General features: G+C 45.8%; 1 protein-coding gene across 4 annotated transcripts in view; it reads left to right on the forward strand.

The window, feature by feature from the left end:
- Positions 1-21,897, forward strand: part of PLAA (phospholipase A2 activating protein) — a 155,542-nt gene that overhangs the window by 51,700 nt on the left and 81,945 nt on the right. For all 4 annotated transcript variants that reach the window (XM_063914106.1, XM_063914104.1, XM_063914105.1 and 1 more), the window contains exons 4-5: positions 16,232-16,352; positions 17,933-18,100. In XM_063914106.1, the coding sequence (XP_063770176.1) occupies positions 16,232-16,352; positions 17,933-18,100 (289 nt within the window). The remainder of the gene's footprint in view (positions 1-16,231; positions 16,353-17,932; positions 18,101-21,897) is intronic.

Here is a 21,897-nt window from a genome sequence, read left to right on the forward strand (position 1 = left end):
ACCGGAATGTTACCCTTAAAATACCCTACAGCTGGATACCAGACACCACCTTATAACCTTAGTCTGTCCCCTCCTATCATGCAAAGGTGAATCCCTTTGTTCTGGAATCATTTAAACTGTTGATACTTGCTGATGTGGTGCAGGGGGACTATGTGTACAATGTGCACTATTTGGATTAAATATGTAATGTTTTGATAGCCCTCCATGCGTTCACAAACTCCGCCGTAAATACCCACACCACGCGCAGGACCGCGGGAGCGACCATACGCATATTGCGGATATGTGCACGCACGGCGGAACAAGTGCACGCGCAGTGGGCATGTGTGTGTATTTTATACGTGCTGCGTGTTCTGTAATATTTTTCGACTTTGACATAAACCAAGGTCCCGGTTAGCGGGTCCCCAGTTCAACTGGCGGCATAAGGGCGCAGTGGGCACACGGCGCTGCGGAGGCTGCGCTGCCTGCTGCAGGCACCCACACTGGCGCTTTCGTAAGAAAGGGTTTTAACCCCGTTTCCTACACTTTAGAGACATTGCCAGTATAAAATTGATAGGGAACACTGCACGCAATTGAGGGGGCGGGGCTTCCAGAGCTGGACCAGCAGCTCTAGGCGCCATTTTCTGCTGTATCAGGCTGCATGTAAGTAAGCGCTGCTCCTCCAAGGACCCTCCACTGCACCTGCAATTGGTACCAAGGGGGTTTGTAGAAGGGGGGGAGCAATTTATATGTAATACAGCTATTTTACCTTATATAAGGTTATAGCTACTGCACGGCAGAGCACTGCTTTAGCTTACTGGCAGAGTTTGCTGGTTTCTCTTCTCTGTCTCAATCCTTGCAGGGCTGTCTAAGTCACTGTGTTATATTTAACCTATTCCTGTGTGTATGCTCTGCTGTTCATTATGTCTGGGAAAAAGGTTACATGTCAGTCCTGTAACACAGTTTTCCCCTACCCCAGGGTGGTCTCTTGTGTACTCAGGGCCTAATTCAGAGTTGATCGCAGCAGCAAATTTGTTAGCAGTTGGGCAAAACCATGTGCAGAGTTAGATTTGGGTGGGGTGTGTTCAAACTGAAATCTAAATTGCAGTGTAAAAATAAAGCAGCCAGTATTTTCCCTGCACAGAAACAAAATAACCCACCCAAGTTTAACTCTCTATGCATATGTTATATCTGCCACACCTGCAGTGCAAATGGTTTTGCCCAACTGCTAACAAATTTGCTTCTGCGATCAACTCTGAATTACTCCCTCAGTGCAGTATCCCATCTCAGGGTAACAGTTCACAGGAGCCAGCCTGGCTGGACTCCATTAAGGGAATGATTACCGATATCTCCACTGACCTGGCTATGGCCAAGCATGAAAGGCAGGTGTTTAAAAAATCTATGGATGATTTTCTAGTTCACACTGTAAACCTCAGACCTGCTTCCCAACCTCTCCCCCCCCCCCCCCCCGCCTGTTTTACAGAAATGCACACTGCCTCACATGCTCCTGTCTGACTCTGATAATGACATGCCAGATTTGAAAGAGGGAGACGTTGAGGGGGATAAAGCAGAGAGTACTTTGTCTCAGGGAGTGGAAGCTCTGATTTATTCTATTAGAGAGGTCCTAAATATTCCTGATAAGGAAACTGAACCTTATGAGGAATTGTTTTTCAATATAAAACCTAAGTCTCATGCTACATTCCCTGTTTCAAAGGAATTAAACACGCTTTTTAAAGAAGCGTGGATTAATCCTGACAAAGTTTCAAACCCCTAAAAGGTTATTGACTTCTTTCCAATTTTCCTCTGAGGATAGGAAAGTGTGGGAGACTCCTCCCACAGTGGATACTTCAGTGTCCAGGCTGTCACGAAAGATTGTGCTGCCTGTACCTGGTGCTATCTCCTTAAAGGACCGTGCAGATCGAAGATCGAAACTACTCTCAAATCCATTTACACAGCAGTGGGGGTCGCTCAGAGACCCACAATTGCGTGTGGAAATAAACCGAAAATGTCATAGATGGTTTTGACACCATGCCCCAGGAGGAGCTTCTAACACTCCTACATCATATTCAGGATTCAGTTAACTTGAGTGAGCCTATAAAGGTGATCGGCATTATCAATTCACGCTCTACCGCTATGCTCGTAAGCTGCGACAGTGGACGCTGATTACAAGAAGTGTGTTGAAAATTTCCCCTTTACGGGGGAAGCTTTGTTTGGTGAGAAACTAAAGTGGATTTCACAAGCTACTGCCGGTAAGTGTACCTATCTGCCGTCTGCAGCTTCTCCTGCTATGTGTGCTTATCTAAGCCCCTCTCTCCATTTCTTTCGTGTGGCCAGATTCAGGGCGGAGCCAGGGTTTTTTCTAACACTGCACGAGGTAATTGAGGTAAACCACACAGACCAGCGGCTGCTGGTTCCCTGGAACAGGGTTTAGGGTCTACCTCTGCCAAGCCCTCTGCGTGACATTTGGCCCCAGCTTCAAGGGGATTTTCAAGTGGGTGCTCGCCTCAGGTATTTCCACCATATTTGGGCGGAATCCTGCCGGGATCCTTGGATGAGAAACCTAATCTCCCAGGGATATCGGTTAGTTTCAAGAGCTGCTCCTTCACAGATTCTTCAAATCAGGCCTGCCAGCTTCACCTGCATCACGAGATGCCTTGCTGGAGGCTGTCCAACGGCTGCAACAAACATGGGTTATTGTTCCAGTCCTCCATCTAGTCAGAAACAAAGGCTTCTATTCCGGCCTGTTTGTGGTACCGAAATCGGATGGTTCGGTCCGACCTATTCTGAATCTCAAGTCTCTGAACCCTTACCTACAGGTATTCAAGTTCAAGATGGAATCTCTGAGAGCGGTGATCTCAGGCCTGGAAGAAGTGGAATTCCTGGTATCACTGGATATCAAGGACGCGTACCTGCACATCCTGATATGGCCACCACATCAGGCTTCCCACAGGTTTGCACTGCAGGATACTCCTTTCCAGTTTCGGCCTTGCCCATTGGCCTCTCAATGGCACCACGGGTGTTCACAAAGGTGATGGCAGAGATGATGCTACAACTCCGCGTGATGGGTGTGAACATCGTTCCACCGTTACTTCTCATAAAAGCAGTATCCAAGGCTCAGTTGTTGGAAAGCATTGCCCTGACTACACGGTTACTGACAGATCATGGGTGGATTCTCAATCTACAGAAATCGCACCTGGAACCATCGCAGAGGCTTCAGTTCTTCGGGATGATCCTGAACACAGTGTCTCAGAAGGTGCTCCTTCCTATGGACGAGGTCTTGACTATTCAGTCAATGGTGCGCTCCGTTTTGAAACCTACAAAAATCTCGGTGCATCTCTGCATCCGCCTGCTGGGCAGGCTAGTAGCCTCTCACGAGGCAATTCAGACTTGATCGTAGCTGCTAATTTGTTAGCAGTTGGGCAAAACCATGTGCACTGCGGGGGGGGGGGGGGGGCAGATGTAACATGTGCAGAGAGAGTTAGATTTGGGTGGGGTGTGTTTAAACTGAAATCTAAATTGCAGTGTAAAAATAAAGCAGCCAATATGTACTTTGCACAGAAACAAAATAAACCACCCAGATCTAACTCTCTCTGCACATGTTATATCTGCCACACCTGCAGTGCACATGGTTTTACCCAACTGCTACAAATTTGCTGCTACGATCAGGTCTGAATTACCCCCTCAGTACGGAAGGTTCTATGCCTGTCCGTTCCAGCTGGTCTGCTGGACAAATAATTTATTTTATTTATTAACCGTTTATTATATAGCGCAGCATATTCCGTTGCGCTTTACAATTAGAACAATAGTAATAGAACAAAACTGGGTAAAAACAGACAGACATAGAGGTAGGAAGGCCCTGCTCGCAAGCTTACAATCTGTAGGAAAATAGGCATTGATGCACAAGGATAGATACCTATTGCATAATAGTCCACTAGATTGCTAGTTTCTTAAGGTTGTATGATATGATCACCCCGCAATGTTGGCCAAGTTTTAGGAGGGTGTGAGAGTAAAAAAAGACAAATTATGTGATGTTATGTATACTGTACAGAGAAGATGTAATTAGATAGGGAAGCACTGAAGGTTATGTGGGTGGGTCTGGAATTTGATAGGCTTGTCTGAAGAGGTGAGTTTTCAGGGAACGTTTAAAGGTTTGGAGACTAGAGGCGAGTCTTATTTTGCATGGGAGGGCATTCCACAGAGTGGGTGAAGCCTGGATAAAGTCCTGTAATTTTGAGTGTGAACAAGTAATGCGTGTGGATGAGAGACGTAGATCTTGTGCAGAGATGAGAGGTCGGGTAGGAAGATATTTTGAGTTGAGATGTATGTTGGTGCAGTTTGGTTAATAGCCTTGTATGTCAGTAAAAGTATTTTATATTTAATACGGTAGAATACTGGTAACCAATAGAGGGACTGACAGAGTGGATCTGCAGACAATGAGTGTTTAGCGAGGAAGATTTGCCTCGCAGCTGCATTCAAAATGGATTGTAGTGGTGAGAGCCTATGTTTGGGAAGACTGGTCAGGGGACTATTACAATAATCAATGCGGGAGATAATAAGAGCATGGATTAGAGTTTTTGCTGTGTCTTGTGTAACATATGGTCGTATTTTGGATATGTTTCTTAGATGTATGTCACATGATCTTGAGACAGATTGAATGTGAGGAACTAAGGACAGTTCAGAGTCAAGAATGACACCTAGGCGGCGAGCTTGTGGGGTAGGGATGATTGCCGAGTTCTCAACAGTGATAGAGATATCAGGTTGGAAACTAATATTGGCCGGTGGAAATATAATTCATTCTGTTTTGGAGATATTAAGTTTGAGGTGGCGAGATGTCATCCAAGATGAAATGGCAGAAAGGCATTCAGTGACACGGCCCAATACAGATGGTGACAAATCTCGGGAGGGTAGGTAGATTTGACTATCATCCGCATACAGATGGTACTGAAATCCAAGAGAGTAGATTAGTTTGCCAAGAGATGTGGTATAGATAGAGAAAAGTAGAGCACCTAAGACTGAGTCTTGCGGTACTCCAACTAAGAGAGTTATCGAAGAGGAGGTGGAATCCGAGAAACGAACACAGAAGGAGCGATTAGATAGGTAGGATGAGAACCAAGAAAGGGCTGTGTCCTGAATACCTAGGGATTGTAGTGTTTGTATGAGAAGAGAGTGGTCAACAGTGTCAAAAGCAGCAGAGAGATCAAGGAGAATAAGTAGGGAGTTATGGCCTTTAGATTTGGCAGTGACCAAATCATTCACTACCTTAGTCAGTGCTGTCTCTGTGGAGTGTTGGTCACAAAATCCTGACTGAAGTGGGTCCAGTAGGCTGTGTGAGTTAAGAAAGTGTGTGAGGCGAGTGTAGGCAAGTCTCTCAAGTAGCTTGGAGAGGCATGGGAGCTGAAAGATGGGACGGTAGTTTGAAAGAGTGTTGGGGTCAGAGTTTTGTTTTTCACAATGGGAGTCATCAGTGCATGCTTGTATGGAGAAGGAAAGATACCAGTAGAGAAACATTACAGATTTTAGTTAAGGTTGGGATGAGCACAGCAGACAGAGCTTTACTAATTTGTGAGGGTATAGAGGCAGACAAGTGGTCAGGGTTACACATGCACCAGAGGATATCCCTTTCACCAAAAGCACGGATTTCCCTGTTATGGTGGCTGCAGACCTCCCACCTAGTGGAGGGTCGACATTTCGGAATTCAGACCTGGATTCTTTTAACGGATGCGAGCCTCCGCGGTTGGGATGCTGTAACGCAGGGGGCTCAGTTTCAAGGATGGTGGTCACCTCAGGAGGCCTTTCTTCCAATAAACATTCTGGAACTCAGAGCAATTTACAATGCCCTTCTACAAGCCGCTTATCTCCTCCAACATTGGGCCATACAGGTCCAGTCGGACAACGCCACGGAGGTGGCCTATATAAGCAAGGCAGAACAAGAAGCAGGGCCACAATGCGAGAGGTGTCCAGGATACTCCTGTGGGTGGACCGTAACGCCAGGGCCTTGTATGCCATCTTCATTCCGGGAGTGGATGACTGGGAAGCAGACTTCCTCAGCAGACATGATCTGCACCCAGGGGAGGGGGGCCTTCACCCTCAAGTATTCCAACAGTGGGGCTGCTCCCTAATCGACATGATGGCTTCTCGTCTCAACAAGAAGCTGCGGTGCTACTGCTCCAGGACGAGGGATCTACAGGCTGCAGCGGTGGACGCTCTGACGGCCCCGTGGATTTACCAGTTCGTCTATTTGTTCCCTCCGATTCCTCTCATTCCCAGGGTCCTAAAGAGACTAAAAAGGGAAAGCGTTCAGGCAATTCTGATTGCCCCGGATTGTACTCGCCGGGCCTGGTGTGCGGACCTCCTAGCTATGTCGCTCGAAGTGCCCTGGCCTCTGCTGCTTCATAAGGATCTTCTGCAAGGACCGTTTGTCTAACCACATTTACCGCTGCTACGTTTGACGGCATGGCGGTTGAGAGGGAGATATTCGCGCGGAAAGGGCTTCCCTCCATATTTATCTCTAATATGGTCCAGGCTCGGAAGCTGGTCACATTTAAGCATTACCACCGCATTTGGAAGAAGTATGTCTCCTGGTGTGAAGGTCATCAGTACTCCACTGTAGATTTTCATCTGGGTAGGTTCATGCTCTTCCTGCAAGCAGGTGTGGATATGGGCCTTCGTTTAGTCTCCATTAAGGTTCAGATCTCTGCCTTGTCTATTTTCTTCCAAAAGCAGTTGGCTGCTATCCCGGAAGTCCAGATATTCCTAAGAGGTGTCCTTCATATTCAACCGTCCTTTGTACCTCCCACGGCACCGTGGGATCTCACTTTGGTCCTGACTGTAAATGCTGATTTACTTACAGGACTAAAAGCAATACCTTAATACACTCAATACACTTTAAAATCGAGCCGCTGCGGCCGCTGTATGCAATCCTTAACCTACGTACCTATTACACAGTTGGCGTACAAAGTCCCGTACCGTGTACGCACTTTGCGTACTAACGCCGCAACGGACGTACAAAGTACACGCGGTGCATACACACACGACACGCCGTGAGCACTATGCAGCTTCACGTGTGTCTGAGATACACTTACAAATCTAGCAGAGAAAGAGACACGACACAATTTGTATTTAAGAAGTTGGGATCCGACCCGCCAACATATAATTGATAAAAGGGGATTACAACAAAGATACAATTATAATAACAGAAAAGAGGCTACAGTCAATGGTACATACGTTTGTTCGCCTGCGCTTCCCGGTCCGGTCCTCGGTCATCAAGGTAGATGACCTTCAGAGATTGAGAGAGTGACCGGGCCTGCAGCTGGCTTTTTATACATTTGTCCAAAACCTAACACAATGGGAACTGTAATCTCTTTGTCTATTGGTCACTGGGATGGTCATTTACAGTATAGAAGAGGTCATAGGTCATTTTGAATAGGTGGGCGATGTCTGGTCCAGGTGCACTTGCAGATGTTCTCCACTGGGTTCCCGCCGAATATCAGGAGTACAGTAAATGCAGTTAATATTAATATTCTGCTCCTGCGCATAACTTTTCGCAGGAGTGTGCGATCTTCTGCAAACCAACACCAGAATATTGCTCTTAAAATACCCTACAGCAGGATACCAAACACCACCTTATAACCTAGTTCTGTCCCCTCCTATCCTGTAAAGGTGAATCCCTTTGTTGCTGTACCATTTAAACAAGTGTAACTTGCTGGTGCGGTGCATGTGGACTATGTGTACATTGTGGATTAAATATGTAATGTGTTTTTATGACTTTTCCTTGCGATTACAAGCACTACCGTAATTACTCATACCACGCGCTAATACGCAGGACCGCGGGAGCGATCATACGCAAATTGCGAATATGCGCACGCACGGCAGAACAAATACGCGCACGGAGAACATGTGTGTGTAGTTTGTACGTGATGTGTGTACTGAAATATTTTTGACTTTGACATGACCTTTCTGCAATCAGATTGGTTTGACCCTTTACACCAGGTGGACTTGAAATATTTGACTTGGAAGACTGTCATGTTATTGGCCTTGGCCTCAGTGAAGCGTGTCTCAGAATTGGGGGCCTTATCCTGTAAGAGCCCTTACCTGGTGCTTCACGAGGATAGAGCGGAGCTCAGGACTCGCCCGCAGTTTCTGCCTAAGGTGGTGTCGGCATTTCACATCAACCAGCCGATAGTGGTTCCTGTATTGTCAGACACATCAGTTTCTTCAAAATCCTTGGACGTTGTTTGAGCTGTCAAGATTTATGTCACGATAGAAGCTTGTCACCAAAAATCTGATTCCCTTTTTGTTCTCTATGACTTTACGAAGATTGGATGTACTGCTTCAAAGCACTCCATTGCTCGTTGGATCCGGATGACAATCCAACAAGCTTGCTCTTTGGCAGCCTTGCCGCTACCGAGTTCTATTCAGGCCCACACCACAAGGTCGGTGGGATCTTCCTGGGCGGCTGCCCGTGGTGTCTCGGCTTTGCAGTTATGCCGAGCAGCTACTTGGTCTGGTTCGAACACATTTGTAAAGTTTTACAAGTTCGATACCTTGGCGACAGAGGACCTTCAGTTTGGTCGCTCTGTTTTGCAGGGATCTCAGCACTCTCCCTCCCGGTCTGGGAGCTTTGGGACATTCCCATGGTACTAAGACCATCCCAGTATCCCCTAGGAGAACATAGGAATTTTGATACCTACCGGTAATTTCTTTTGTCCTAGTCCGTAGGGGAAATTGGGCGCTCGCCTCTGTGTTTCATTAATTTCCTACAAGCATTGTTGTTGTGGCACTTGGTTAGGTGTGCTGTTGCTGTCCTTAGTTTCAAGTTGTGGTTAGCTTTGCTATCCTCTTTTGTGATTGTGTGTTGGTTCGTTAACTCACCACTTTCTCCTGCAGGGTCCACAGGTTATCCACAGGATAACATTGGAATATGAGGTAGCGACAGCGGTTTGGCACCAAATGATCAGAGCTTTCGGCCTCCCATAATGCAACGGGCCCGTCCCTATATCCCCGCCTCATGGCTCAGGCAAATCGTTTTTTTGTTTAGTGCAGCAGGAGCCGGACCATGGTTTATGGGCTGCTGTTTTTAGCAGCCATAAGCTTTTTATTTTATTTTATTTTTATAGTCTTACAATTTTTATTAATTTATTTTTTTAGTGTTCTTTCTAAAAAGCGTCTTATTACGTACCTTAGAAAGTCGCTCCAACAGTACAGTACAGTGCTGTTTCGGCGGGCATCTATGTAGGATGTTCTAGCAAGTCCAGCAGATGTTACCAGGCTGTGGCCGGAGCATGGGGAGAAGGTAAGGCATCAGTTCCGCTTAGTAGGGGAACACAAGACACAGCCACACTGTTTTGGGGTGGAGACTACTGAACAGTCGCTGACGTGGCTGCCACCTCAGATGCACCAGCACTAGGCCTCAGGGATCATAGGCTCCATGGGGGTAGTATGAGGCCGCGATCCCTAGGTTTGATGTCAGCAGTGGGGAGTAAGACGCTCCCTTGGTTTGCCCCTCCCCCTGTTCATGAACAGTTTCCTCAGAGTTTCCCGCCATGAACTGAGTTCCCGCTGCCATCTAAGACTCTGTGTATCTAAAAGGACCCAGTTGCAGCATAGGCGGCTGTATGACAGGTGCATCGGTATTCACTTGGGCGTCTCTGTTCACTCTAGGTTCACGGGGCAGTTGTATACACTAATAGCATCTGGATCCACTCAGTGTTCACTACCGTATTGCTTGATCCTGGAAGCGGGTTTAAGTCTCTAATGTGCCGGGTGATACAGCACTAAGTCTCTATCTACCCTTTGAGTACAAATCGTTGGATAAGTGCCTGATGCATACGAGTCTGTAAACTATTGCTGCTGTTTCTTTCACTGTGCGACTGACTACGGTTAAATCCTATATAAGGTAATGCAGTAATATGTTTCTCCTACATACTTGAAATGTATTTGTAGTTGATTATGTGCTCATGTTGCTTATTTATACTAATGTATAACCTGTGACTAATTGCTAGTGTGATTGCTGACTTTACTATAATTCTGTCAGTTTTTTTCTGTCTTTTCCGATCCTCAGTGCTGATGCAAAGCAGGGTAGGGTCGGATTGTATGTCACTTTAACAAAATTTAAAGTGATTAGTCACAGATTGTATAGTAACACAGTTGCAGGTGTGTGATTATTTATCATGTCTAAGAGCAGCAAGGGTGAGGAAAATACACTAACAGCAGCACCAACACTCATGTCATGTTTGTCTTGCAAAGGTGGGTTAACCTCTCCGGATCTGGTTCAGAATGGTATATGTGCAAATTGTTTTAGCTTTCACCAAAGTCTCTTGAAAATCCAGGGCAGACACAGGTGCAAGCGGATCACCCATGGGCTACTTTTGCACAGACATTAGGGGTCATTCCGAGTTGCTCGCTAGCTATATTTTGCAGCGCTTCGATTAGATAGTAGCCGCCTCTGGGGGAGTGTATTTTCGCTTTGCAAGTGTGCAAACGCTTGTGCAGCTGAGCGGTACAAAAACAGTTTGTGCAGTTTCTGAGTAGGTCTGAACTTAGCCGCTGCGATCACATCAGCCTGTCCGGTCCCAGAATTGACGTCAAACACCCGCCCTGCAAACGCTTGGACACGCCTGTGTTTTTCCAACCACTCCCTGAAAACGGTCAGTTGACACCCATAAATGCTTTCTTCCTATCAGTCGTCTTGTGATCGGCTGTGCGAATGGTTTCTTCGTTAAATCCATCACCCAGCACCGATCCACTTTGTACCCGTACGACGCGCCTGCGCATTGTGGTGCATACACATGCGCAGTTTTACTGAGTTTTGACCTGATCGCAGCGCTGCAAGAAATAACTAGCGTGCGATCAGGTCGGAATGACCCCCATTATCTAGTATAGCTGAGCGGATAATACCAACTTCTGTACCAGGGATAGGTTACTCTATTAACCCTTACATGCAGCATTCCACCTGGGGTTTATTACATCCAGCAGGGGGGAAGCAGCAGCCTCTCAACAAAAACAGGCTGAAAGGCCGGTGGTAAGTAAATCACATAGACATGAAACAACATCTTCACAGTCTACACATGTTTCAGGTGAGGATTCATCGGAGGATGAGGACTCGTCACACTCCGGTTCTGCATACAGAGACGAGGCGGAAGTCCTTAGCTCAGTGGACATATCTGAGCTAATTAGTTCTATGAAAGCTATTCTATCCTTGGAGGCAGCAGAGCCTGTGTTAAAATCTAAGGTACCTGTGTTTAAACGTCCCAAAACAGTTAGGACTGAGTTTCCTGGGTCAGAACAGCTGACGGAAATTATGCAAGAGGCTTGGGTTACGCCCAGTAAGACGTTTAGTATTCCAAGGAAATTGAATTCCAATTATCCTCTTTCGGCTGGGGACTGTTTAAAATTAGATGGCTTCCAAAGTAGATACGCATGTCATTCGATTTGTGCGAAAATCTACATTCCCTCTGCCTTCAACATTATTAAATGATGTCACGGATAGGAAAATAGATTGTTTTCTAAAAACCATCTTTTCTTTGTCTGGGGCAGTCATAAGACCAGCCATGGCTTCAGCCTGGATGGCGATAGCAGTGGCAGCATTGGAGGAGGATCTTTCAATGGCATCTAGAGAGCAAAAATCCCATATTGCACATATCAAACGGGTAGTAATGTTTATGGAAGAAGCAGCCTTGGTTATGGGTACAATTGCCTCTCAGGCATCCGCTTCAGCAGTATCAGCTCGCAGAACGGTTTGGCTACGTACATGGAAAACTGACTCAGAATCTAAGAAGGTTCTGGACTCTCTGCCTTTTACTCAAGATATTATTTTTGGTAAAGAATTAAACCGTATTTTGGAGTCAGTAGCAGACTCCAAGAAAGTAAAGTTTTCTTCCACACACAAATTGAAGCCTAGATTTCCAGCTTTTCAAAAGGAAAGGGTGATGACAAACAGTCCCAATACATCAAGTCTGGTAAGACTAAAAAGCATTGGGCTACCAGAGGACCGGCTTCCAAATCAGAAGATAAGCCATCAGATTGATGATGTGGTCTTCCGCCTAGGGGACTCCAGGGTGGGAGGCCGACTTCCTCAGTTTGCATAGATCTAGCAGCAGTCTACCACAGATGCCTGGGTGCAAGAAGCGGTATCTCACAGTTATGCATTTGTTTTCAAGAAACACCCTCCTCAAAGGTTTTTTTTGTACCAGCCTGTCTTCAGTAGAAACGAAGGCCATGGCTTTGCAAGAGCCAGTTCAGAAATTGCTTTAGTCAGGAGTAATCATCCCAGTTTCTCCTGTGCAACGAGGACAGGGTTTTTATTCCAACCTGTTTCTAGTCCAGAATCCAAATGGGTCGTACCGGCCCATTCTCAATCTCAAAGTGCTGAACAAGTACATTTGGGTGCCTCATTTTCATATGGAGACTTTACATTACATCATTTTGGCCATGGATCTGGGGGATTTTATGGTATCCCTGGATATCCAGGATGCTTACCTACATGTTCCTATAGGACTGTCCCATCAGCGCTATCTCAGGTTTGCTATCCTCCAACAGCATTTTCAGTTCCAGGCCCTTCCATTTGGACTGGCCACAGTCCCCAGAGTATTCACCAAGATTTTGGTGGTAATGTCAGCTTATCTCTGGCTGCAGGGGATAAGAATTTTTCCATACATCGATGACCTATTAATCCTGGCACATTCTCAGGAATTGCTTCTGTGTCCTCTACAACAGACAATAGCTTGTCTGCAGAAACACGGTTGGCTTGTAAATTGGGCAAAGTCCCTGGTTCCGTCACAACGGTTGACTCATTTGGGGGCTGTGCTGGATTTAGAACTTCAGAGAGTATTTCTATCTCTGAACAAAATATCCAAAATTCAGTCAAGGATTCAGGAACTACTACACAGTCAAAGTTCCACGCAATTGTTCCACACAAAGTTCCACGCAAAGTTCCACACACGCAATGTGTGTGATGGGGTTGATAGTGTCGACATTCGACATGGTGGAGTGTGCTCAGTTCCATTCGAGGCCTCTGCAACGTCTTATCCTTTCCAAATGGAATGGTTGTCATCAGACAATAAAAACGCAGACTTTAGTCCTTCCTCTGGGACTAATGAGGCCTGGTGGCTACAGACATCCCATCTGGACAAAGGGAGACCCTTTTGGATATCAGATTGGGAAATCCTGACAACGGACGCCAGTCTTCAGGGCTGGGGAGTGGTGTCAGAAAGAAGTTACTTCCAGGAGCAGTGGACCAAGAAAGAAAGTTGCCTGGCAATATATATATTGGAACTTCGGGCCATATATATGGCACTTATTCAGTCAAAGGACATCCTCTAGGGGAAACCAGTCAAAATCCGCTCGGACAATGCAACGGCAGTAGCGTACCTCAACCATCAGGTAGGAACTCGCAGCCAGAATGCAATGAGGGAGGCAAGTCACACATTAAAGTGGGCAGAACTTAATCTTACAGCCTTGTCCGAAGTGTTCATTCCGGGAGTCCTAAACTGGAAAGCGGATTTTCTCAGTCGACACACCATTTATGCTAACGAATGGGCTTTACACCCAGAGGTCTTCCAAAATCTGGTAGACAAATGGGGGTTAGCGGAGGTAGATCTCATGGCGTCACGCCAGAACAACAAAATTTGCTGCATACGGGTCAAGAACAAAGTGTGCCGGAGCCATTTTTTTTATGAATGCCATGTCAGTGAGGTGGGACTTTCGTCTGGCCTATGTGTTTACACCAATCACCCTGTTACCTAGGGTAATGCGAAAGGTAAAACAAGGAAAGGGCGTTGTGATACTAATAGCCCCGGCTTGGCCCAGAAGACATTGGTACACAGATCTGCAGAGGATGTCGATGGATACTCCATTCCTACTCCCTCAACGTCCAGATCCACTGTGTCAGGGTCCTTGCTGTCACAAGCACCTGGATCGACTGTCTTACGGCGTGGCTCTTGAGACTTTCATCCTGAAAGCAAGAGGATTCTCACAACAGGTAATTTAAACTGTGCTCAGAGCAAGGAAACCTTTCTCAGCTCACATTTATCACCGAATATGGCAAGTCTATATTCAATGGTACAGTGACCGGAAATTTAACCCTAGGGCGTTCAGAGTTTTCAGAGACCTGGCATTTCTTCAGGCAGGAATGGAAAAAGGTCTACAGGTGGCTTCCTTGAGAGTGCAAGTGTCAGCATTAACTGTATGGTTCCAAAAGAAAATTGCTAACCTGCAGGATGTGCACACTTTTTTTTTCCAGGGAATGCTGCACATTCAACCTCCTTTTTTCCTCCTACAGTGCCTTGGGACTTAAGTTGTAGTCCTAAAGGCCCTTCAAGTGGCCCCTTTTGAACCACTAAAACTAGTGGATCTTAAATGGTTGACAGCTAAAGTTCTCTTTCTACTGGCTATTGCTTCAGCTAGAAGAGTTTTAGATTTAGGGGCATTTTTTTTTTTTTTAATCCAGATAGAGCGGTTCTCAGAACCAAATCTGGGTATCTTCCTAAAGTGGTGTCTAAATTCAACCTTAACAAAGAAATTGTAGTCCCGGCCTTTTAAGGGCAGGAACTTTCTGCAGGAGCTGCATCGTTGGACATAGTTCGTGCTTTAAGAATCTACGTGGAATGTACCAGTGCCATCAGAAAAACAGTTACTGGCTTCATTCTCTACGGATTTCACAAGATTTCCTGGCCTGCCACTGGCGAGGTGGCTTCGAATGACTATTTCAGAAGCATATTCTCAAGCTGATATCCCTGTTCTGTCCATGTCTCTGCTCACTCTACTCGTAAGGTAGGTCCGTCATGGACAGCACGACGTCGTGCTTCAGTAGAACAGATATGTAAGGCAGCCACATGGTCTACCATTAATACATTCATTAGACATTATGCCTTTGATACCTTCGCCCGAATTCAGTGTCCTGAGAGGCAAAGGATTCTGCTGTCCAATCAGGAGTGTCCCCACCACTAAATTGCTTTGGGACATCCCATTGTTATCCTGTGGATAACTTGTGGACCCTGCAGGAGAAATAATCGTTATGGTAGACTTACCGTTGATAACGCCATTTTTCATAAGTCCATAGGATCCACAGGGATCCCACCCTGACGCACCTGATTTGAGGATCCTTTCACTTACTAACCTCTTCCTTCTTGTACGGAAGGGTGTGCATGTGTGTTCTTTTCGCCTGATTAGTGCTCTCTGATGCTCCTGCCTTGAGCTTTGGAAAACAACTGATTTGCCTGAGCCAGGAGGCGGGGATATAGGGAGGGGCCCGTTGCATTCTGTGAGGCCGAAAGCTTTGATCGTTTGGTGCCAATCCGCTGTCGCTACCTCATATCCCAATGTTATCCTGTGGACTTAGGAGAAATAGAGTTATCAACGGCAAGTCTACCATAACGATTATTTTTTTTCTTTTTCTTTTCCTCCTCAAAGTAAGTCCGTCTCCTTGGGCACAGTTTTCCTAGACTGAGTCTGCAGGAGGGGCATAGAGGGGAGGAGCCAGCACACTGAAGAGTATTTAAAGTGCCATGACTCCAATGGACCCCATCTATACCCCATGGTACTAAGACCATCCCAGTATCCCCTACGGACTAGGAGAAAAGGAATTACCGGTAGGTATCAAATTCCTATTTTTGCATATCAACTTAATCAGTGCGGTATCATGAAGCAGCTTGTTACATCTTGCAACGGAACTGAGTATCCGCACACTCAACTCGTATTCTTGTATTATCATGTGTATAGGTGGGTCATCGCCACATGTCCACAGGTATAGGCCCCTATCTTATATCTTGGACAATGCTCAGTCTATATAGGGGGTGCTGTCAACTACAGTATGCATAGACTAAAGTTGGGAGGAAAAAAGAGAAGGAATCTGTATTGTTGACGCACTGGAGGAAAAATGTATTGAAATAAAATATAATAAAAGGTTATATTTTATTTAAATTGACTGTTCCTCCAGTGCATCAACAATACAGATTCCTTCTCTTTTTTTTCCTCCCAACTCACATGTTGCAACTAAGATGCATTTTCAAGTGAAATATATATATATATATTATACACACTGTATATATTGATGTATGTGAAACAGGTGCAGCATACATTCACTTCTTAATCCTGAGCAGGATCAAAATAAAGAAAAGAACCAAGAGTACATTATTTTCTCTACATAACATTATTCTAGCTGCACTATTCCGTTTTCTTATATCATTATAGTTGTATAGATTTACTATACAGTGACCGCAGTCAATGCATCTAATAATAGCTTTACTTTACCTTATAGGGCCACACAGCTGCTGTCTGGGCTGTAAAGATTTTGCCTGAACAGGGTTTGATGTTGACTGGATCAGCTGACAAGTCTATCAAGCTGTGGAAAGCAGGGCGGTGTGAAAGGACCTTTCTAGGTATGCAAACGTGTAAAATCATAGTTCATTGGGGAAAAAATATAAATAACAGATTATAAACTATATATCGTTTACTTAGTACTCGTTTGTTCACAGGAGCTGAGCTGTTTACTGTTCATAAGAAAATGAGCGTCGTAGTTCATTTTCACCCTTCCTGAGCGTCATCGCTCATTTTCTCGGCAAGTGTGTATGCCGCCGACTACCGATGCGTGGCCACGCAGGTCTTTAACGACCCTAATCAATACACTCATGATAGGAGGATATCGGGTGAACATGCAGTCAAACCGAGTCCTTCAGTGGAGTACTCCACTGAAGGACTCGGTTTGACTGCATGTTCACCCAATATCCTCCTATCCGGGTTGTCCGATTGGATTCTTACCGCTACTCACGGACAATTTACCAGCGGTGCAACTGTCTGTACACCTACTGCATCGAGCCGCTGCATACCCGGCTCAGTACAGCGTCCACAATCCAAAGATCTCTTTCCATCGGACACCGCATAACAGGAGAGATCGCCCTTTTTAATCAGCACTATATGATTAGCCCAGTGTCAATGTCCATGACTCCAGCATCGAGACGCTGCCCGCTCGGCTAAGTCGAGCCGTCTCTAACATCACAGCGGGGCTCATATGCGCATAAGGAGAGGAGAGACTGTATTCATTATAACAGCAACAATTACAATAAGAGGTACCTCTCACTAGTCTCCCACCTATAATACATTTTAGTCCATGGACGCACGACCGAAATACTGTTTTATATGAAGTGTTACTACATTATTCACTTCAGTCCATAAAGACTTTTTATTTATTATTTATGTCAGGTGGTACATTGCAGCCGTATATAACATTGTCTTATATGTTGTATATTAAACAAACTGTATGTATTTTCTATTAGGTTTTTTTATTGTTATTTATGTGTTATTTGAAACACTGTTTCATTAATAAATTTAATAATTAGACTCTCCCAGCGCTCCCACCTTTCTTTCTTTTTGTATCATATTGATATTTTGTTGGGGCAGCCCGCCCACAACTGGTGAGCGGCCATCAGTCTAATTGGGTTTGTGTATATTGTGGAGCGCCAATTCAACACCTATTTCTAGTTTGATCTTTAACGACCCTCACTGTTGGCCGTGCAGGTAGCTCAATCTGGACTGCCATCCAGGAGCTGCCTGCGCGGCCGCTGTTTGGCGTCACTGAGCGATATGAATTTCATATCGCTCAGTGTGTACGTTCGTCCGCACGGGAGGGGGAAACACTAGGCTACGTCGCTCATACAGCACGTCGCCTAGTGTGTGCCCACCTTTATTATGAGCATCCGATTCCATGTCATTAAGACATAGTAATCCAGTGTTGGAAAGTCCTGTGGTTAGTTACATGAGTAGAGGTACATGATTAAAGGAGCCTGTTAAGCCATCAAGAGACAACACTGCTGCGCTCGCCATGCTGCGTTCTCGCTGGTCACATAACTAAATCCCGTCTGTGACACTTAATTCTAAAGTTTTAAGGAGCTATGCTATAAACTTAATGTAGATGCACATATTCCTTCTGGCGTCGTAGAATTAAACCTCCATTAATTTACAGGGCATGAGGACTGTGTTCGAGGGCTGGCAACGCTGAACGAAGGTGAATTTCTCTCTTGCTCTAATGATGCCAGTGTAAGGAGATGGCTGATTACTGGAGAGTGCCTGCAGATCTGCTATGGTCACACCAATTACATTTATAGCATATGTGTCTTCCCAAATTCCCAAGGTAAGAAGCTGGATATATATAATATAATATAATATAATTAACATTAAAACAGTAAAGAGAGAATTCATGGCATAATAGTGCAGTGTCTCATAACTTGTCTGTGGAGTTACAGAACGAGCCTCAAAACGAGTGAGGCGCCTGGCCCGAGTGATTCACTAGGTCCTTCGTCCGAAATTGCCTCTTAGTCACAAGTAGACTGGACTGATTAATTTGATATTTGACACTTGGATATCTGTGTTGGCTGAGTCTGTATACGGAGCACAATGGCGCATGTCATTGAAAAAAACAGCGGCATTATGGTAAAGATTCACCCTCCGTTACATACATATATATATGCAAGTGTCACATCAAATTAATCAGCGCATTTTAGTCATATCTCATTGCGACTAAGGTGCATTTTCGAGTGAAAAAGTTGTGTAAGATGCCCGGCAGTAGCAGAGTCGCACAATACCTGGTATGCAGAGAAGGGCTGTTTGGTGCGACTGCAGCAATAGTGTACAAGGACTCGCATGTAAATGCAGTCAATGTAAAAATATGATATTGAAAAACATTGACTCCCCAATATTTGGTCCTCTTGAATGCATTGTGCACGCCATTGCAGGTAGGACATAAGTCACCAATTTCATGGCCAATCCAGACAGTGCTGCCCCTAGAAGGCAGGAGAAAACCCTCAAATGGGGACTGTTACACCCTCAAGTCGGTACAGTTTTGAAGTATGAAAATGTAACAAGATATGTTAGTGGCCCACTCAGATCTCCAATAAAGGGGTCTATTTACTAAGCTGTGGACGGAGATAAAGTTCCAGCCAACGACCTCCTGTCCTTTTTCAAACACAGCCTGCGACATGACAGTTTGGAGCTGGTTGGTTCTGTCCACTTCATCTCCATTCAAGGCTTAGTAATAGACCCTTAAGGTGGGTACACACTAGTAGATATATCTGCAGATCAATTGATCTGCAGATATATCTATAGACGGATCGGGCAGTATGTTGAGCATACACACTGCCCGATCCGTCGGGGACTGACGTCATGAACTGGGCGGGCGTGTACACATGCCCGCCCAGTTCAGCTGTCAATCACCGCCGGCCGCCGCAGCATAGTACACACACAGCGACACGCCAGTATATTGGTAGATATATTGGCCGTCGGCTGTGCTGCAGGGCCGACGCGATACTTCTGTGAACGACTGAGTTCACAGACGTATCGGCCGTACACAGTGGCCGACAGACCTGCGATATATTGGCCATTCAAGAGAACGGCCGATATATCGGCCAGTGTGTACGGGCCTTTAGTCCCAAGGCGTAAGCAAGGTTGGACAGTTATAAAAAGTGGAGCACAGGTATCTGAAAGAAAAAAAAACAAAAGCCTCTCATTCTTGTTTTCCAAATTCTGTACATAGCTATTCAGCACTTTTCCAATGTCAGTGTGTACTTTTATTGCTAGACTAAAGGGGGGTACTCACGGAGCGATATTCTAAGCAATCTGACTAGATTGCTTAGAATATCGGCATGATCGCTCCGTGTGTAGCCCCCTCGGCGATAGCGATGCGCGTCCCCGCACATCGCTATTGCTGCTGCTAGATTGGCCTGCATGCAGGCCAATCTAGCGGGTCGCTCACTTCACCCGCTGGGTGAAATGAGCGGCCCCCCCGTCTCCCCCCGCACGCTCAGCACAGATCGCGCTGTGCTGAGCGGCAGGAGAGATGTGTGCTGAGCGGTTTCGCTCAGCACACATCTCTCCAGCATCGGCCCGTGGGTACTGGGTTTAAGGCCGGTATTCAGTTAGCCGCGTTGATTGTTGACTGATGGTCATTATTGGGCTATTCAATTAAAGCCCTTTTTTTTGTGGGGAAGGGGTGGTGTATGTACCATTATTTTGCGATAACACATGGGATCAGGGATAAGTATCCGGACCCATGTGTTATTCTGGCTCTGAGGGCTACTTCTTTGGGATTATGCTTTGGGTGCCTGAGGCCACCGAAGAATAACCTTTGATAAGTGCCTGGTAGTGGGGATAATTCAATAGCTCCCAGTGAATCAATTAGCTGCTGTAAATTACTGCAGCTAATTGAATACCGGCCTAAAGGCTACTATTAATATGCGGTTCTTTTCAAAGCAGCTGCATCTTCAGCAGTTTCAACCACTAGATTTAAAGGACAATCATATTACCTATAAACCTGACTTGTTTTGTATCTAATATTATTGCCCCTTCCAATCTAGTGGCTGAAACCACCGAAGATGTATCAGCCTTCAAAAGTGCTGCATAGTAAATTTAGCCCTAAGCCTCATCCCGCTTACTGCATGTCACTTAGTTTCTCTGTACAGGGAGTAAAAATGCACAGGTGGTCATGCATTTCAGGCCTGTATAAATGATGTATACACAAGGTACAATTTATCTTAGTTCATTTCTGTTCTTATTTTTGATTATTGTAATTTAACATTAGGTAATGTGAAATAGAAGTAAGCATATCAATTCTTGCCTCATTTTCCTTTTTTTTTTTTTTTTTTTTTTTTAAATGCCAAAAAACAAATATCATACTTTCTTTTTCATCCACTAGGGGTCACTGGAGTACTCTTGGAATATGGACGGCTTAGCAGAAACAAAGGCACTGAATATTTAAATTTAGAACTCTCCACCCCTCCATATCCCAGAGTACCTCAGTGTACGACCTCAGTGTTTTTTCCGTGCTCACAGCAATAACAAGGCTTGTGGGAAGTTCCCACACTTGGTGGAAGATTTTATTAATTTTTCATTTTTACTTTTTACACTTAGCACATCCCTTCCCAGTTTCTGGAAAAACATGGGTCCGGGATAGTGCCGCTGCACGGACAGTGCATGGCGTGTCGGTCCTCACAAAGAGCACCCTCACAGCCACAGGCAGCCCACTGTCTCCTGCAACAGCTGGACGGAGCTTACACATAGAAGCCCCGTCGCAGCCATGACCTGAGGAGCTGGACGGAGCTTACAGATAGAAGCCCCGTCGCAGCCATGACCGGAAAGCGTTGCAGACCTCCCTACAAAAGGTATGCTGGGGAAACGGGGCGGTCAGCGCAGGCTGCCGCCCCGCTGTGTGGGGTCCGTGGGTAAAGCCGACCGCTCACTGCCGTGATAGCCGCCCCAGCCGCTCCGTCCAGCGCTCCGTCTGCCGCTCCGCCCGCCCGCCCCAGGCGCTCCGTCAGCGGTACACCGCTCAGAGAGGGAGACCCGCCGCAGCTTGCCTAGCGACGCCGCGCTCCGGCCAGCCGACCTCAGCTGCTCTGAACTATGTGTCCCTCGCCTCCCTGCAATGAGCTTCCCGGCTCCCCGCTGAGACACAGCGCTACAGGGAGTACAGGGAAGGGGGGGGGTGGGGGACCTGGCTGATTACAGCGTGGCTGCAGCTGCCAGAAGGTATTAATGCTGCAAGGGGAAAAACACGGTATAATAGGCTGTTGAGCCTATATATATGTTAACAGGCTGCCATATCTATAGAAGATATTAATATTAACAGGCTGCCATATCTATAGAAGATATTAATATTAACAGGCTGCCATATCTATAGAAGATATTAATACAAAATTAACTTCAGGCAGAGCTTATATTAAAGGTGACCTGCCTGTGATTGTATTGTAACCTGCATGTGATTATCAGTGTATACTAGACTGTGATTATCAGTGTGTACTAGACTGTGATTATCACTGTATAATAATCTATGAGCCTATATTAACTGCAGCAGGTATGGTAACCTGTCCTGTGATTATCAGTGTAAGCATGGCATGGGGGCCATTTTAATCATGTTTCCTGTTTCTTCCAGTGGTA

This window comes from Pseudophryne corroboree, chromosome 1 (genome assembly GCF_028390025.1).
Source record: "Pseudophryne corroboree isolate aPseCor3 chromosome 1, aPseCor3.hap2, whole genome shotgun sequence".
Classification (NCBI taxonomy): domain Eukaryota; kingdom Metazoa; phylum Chordata; class Amphibia; order Anura; family Myobatrachidae; genus Pseudophryne; species Pseudophryne corroboree.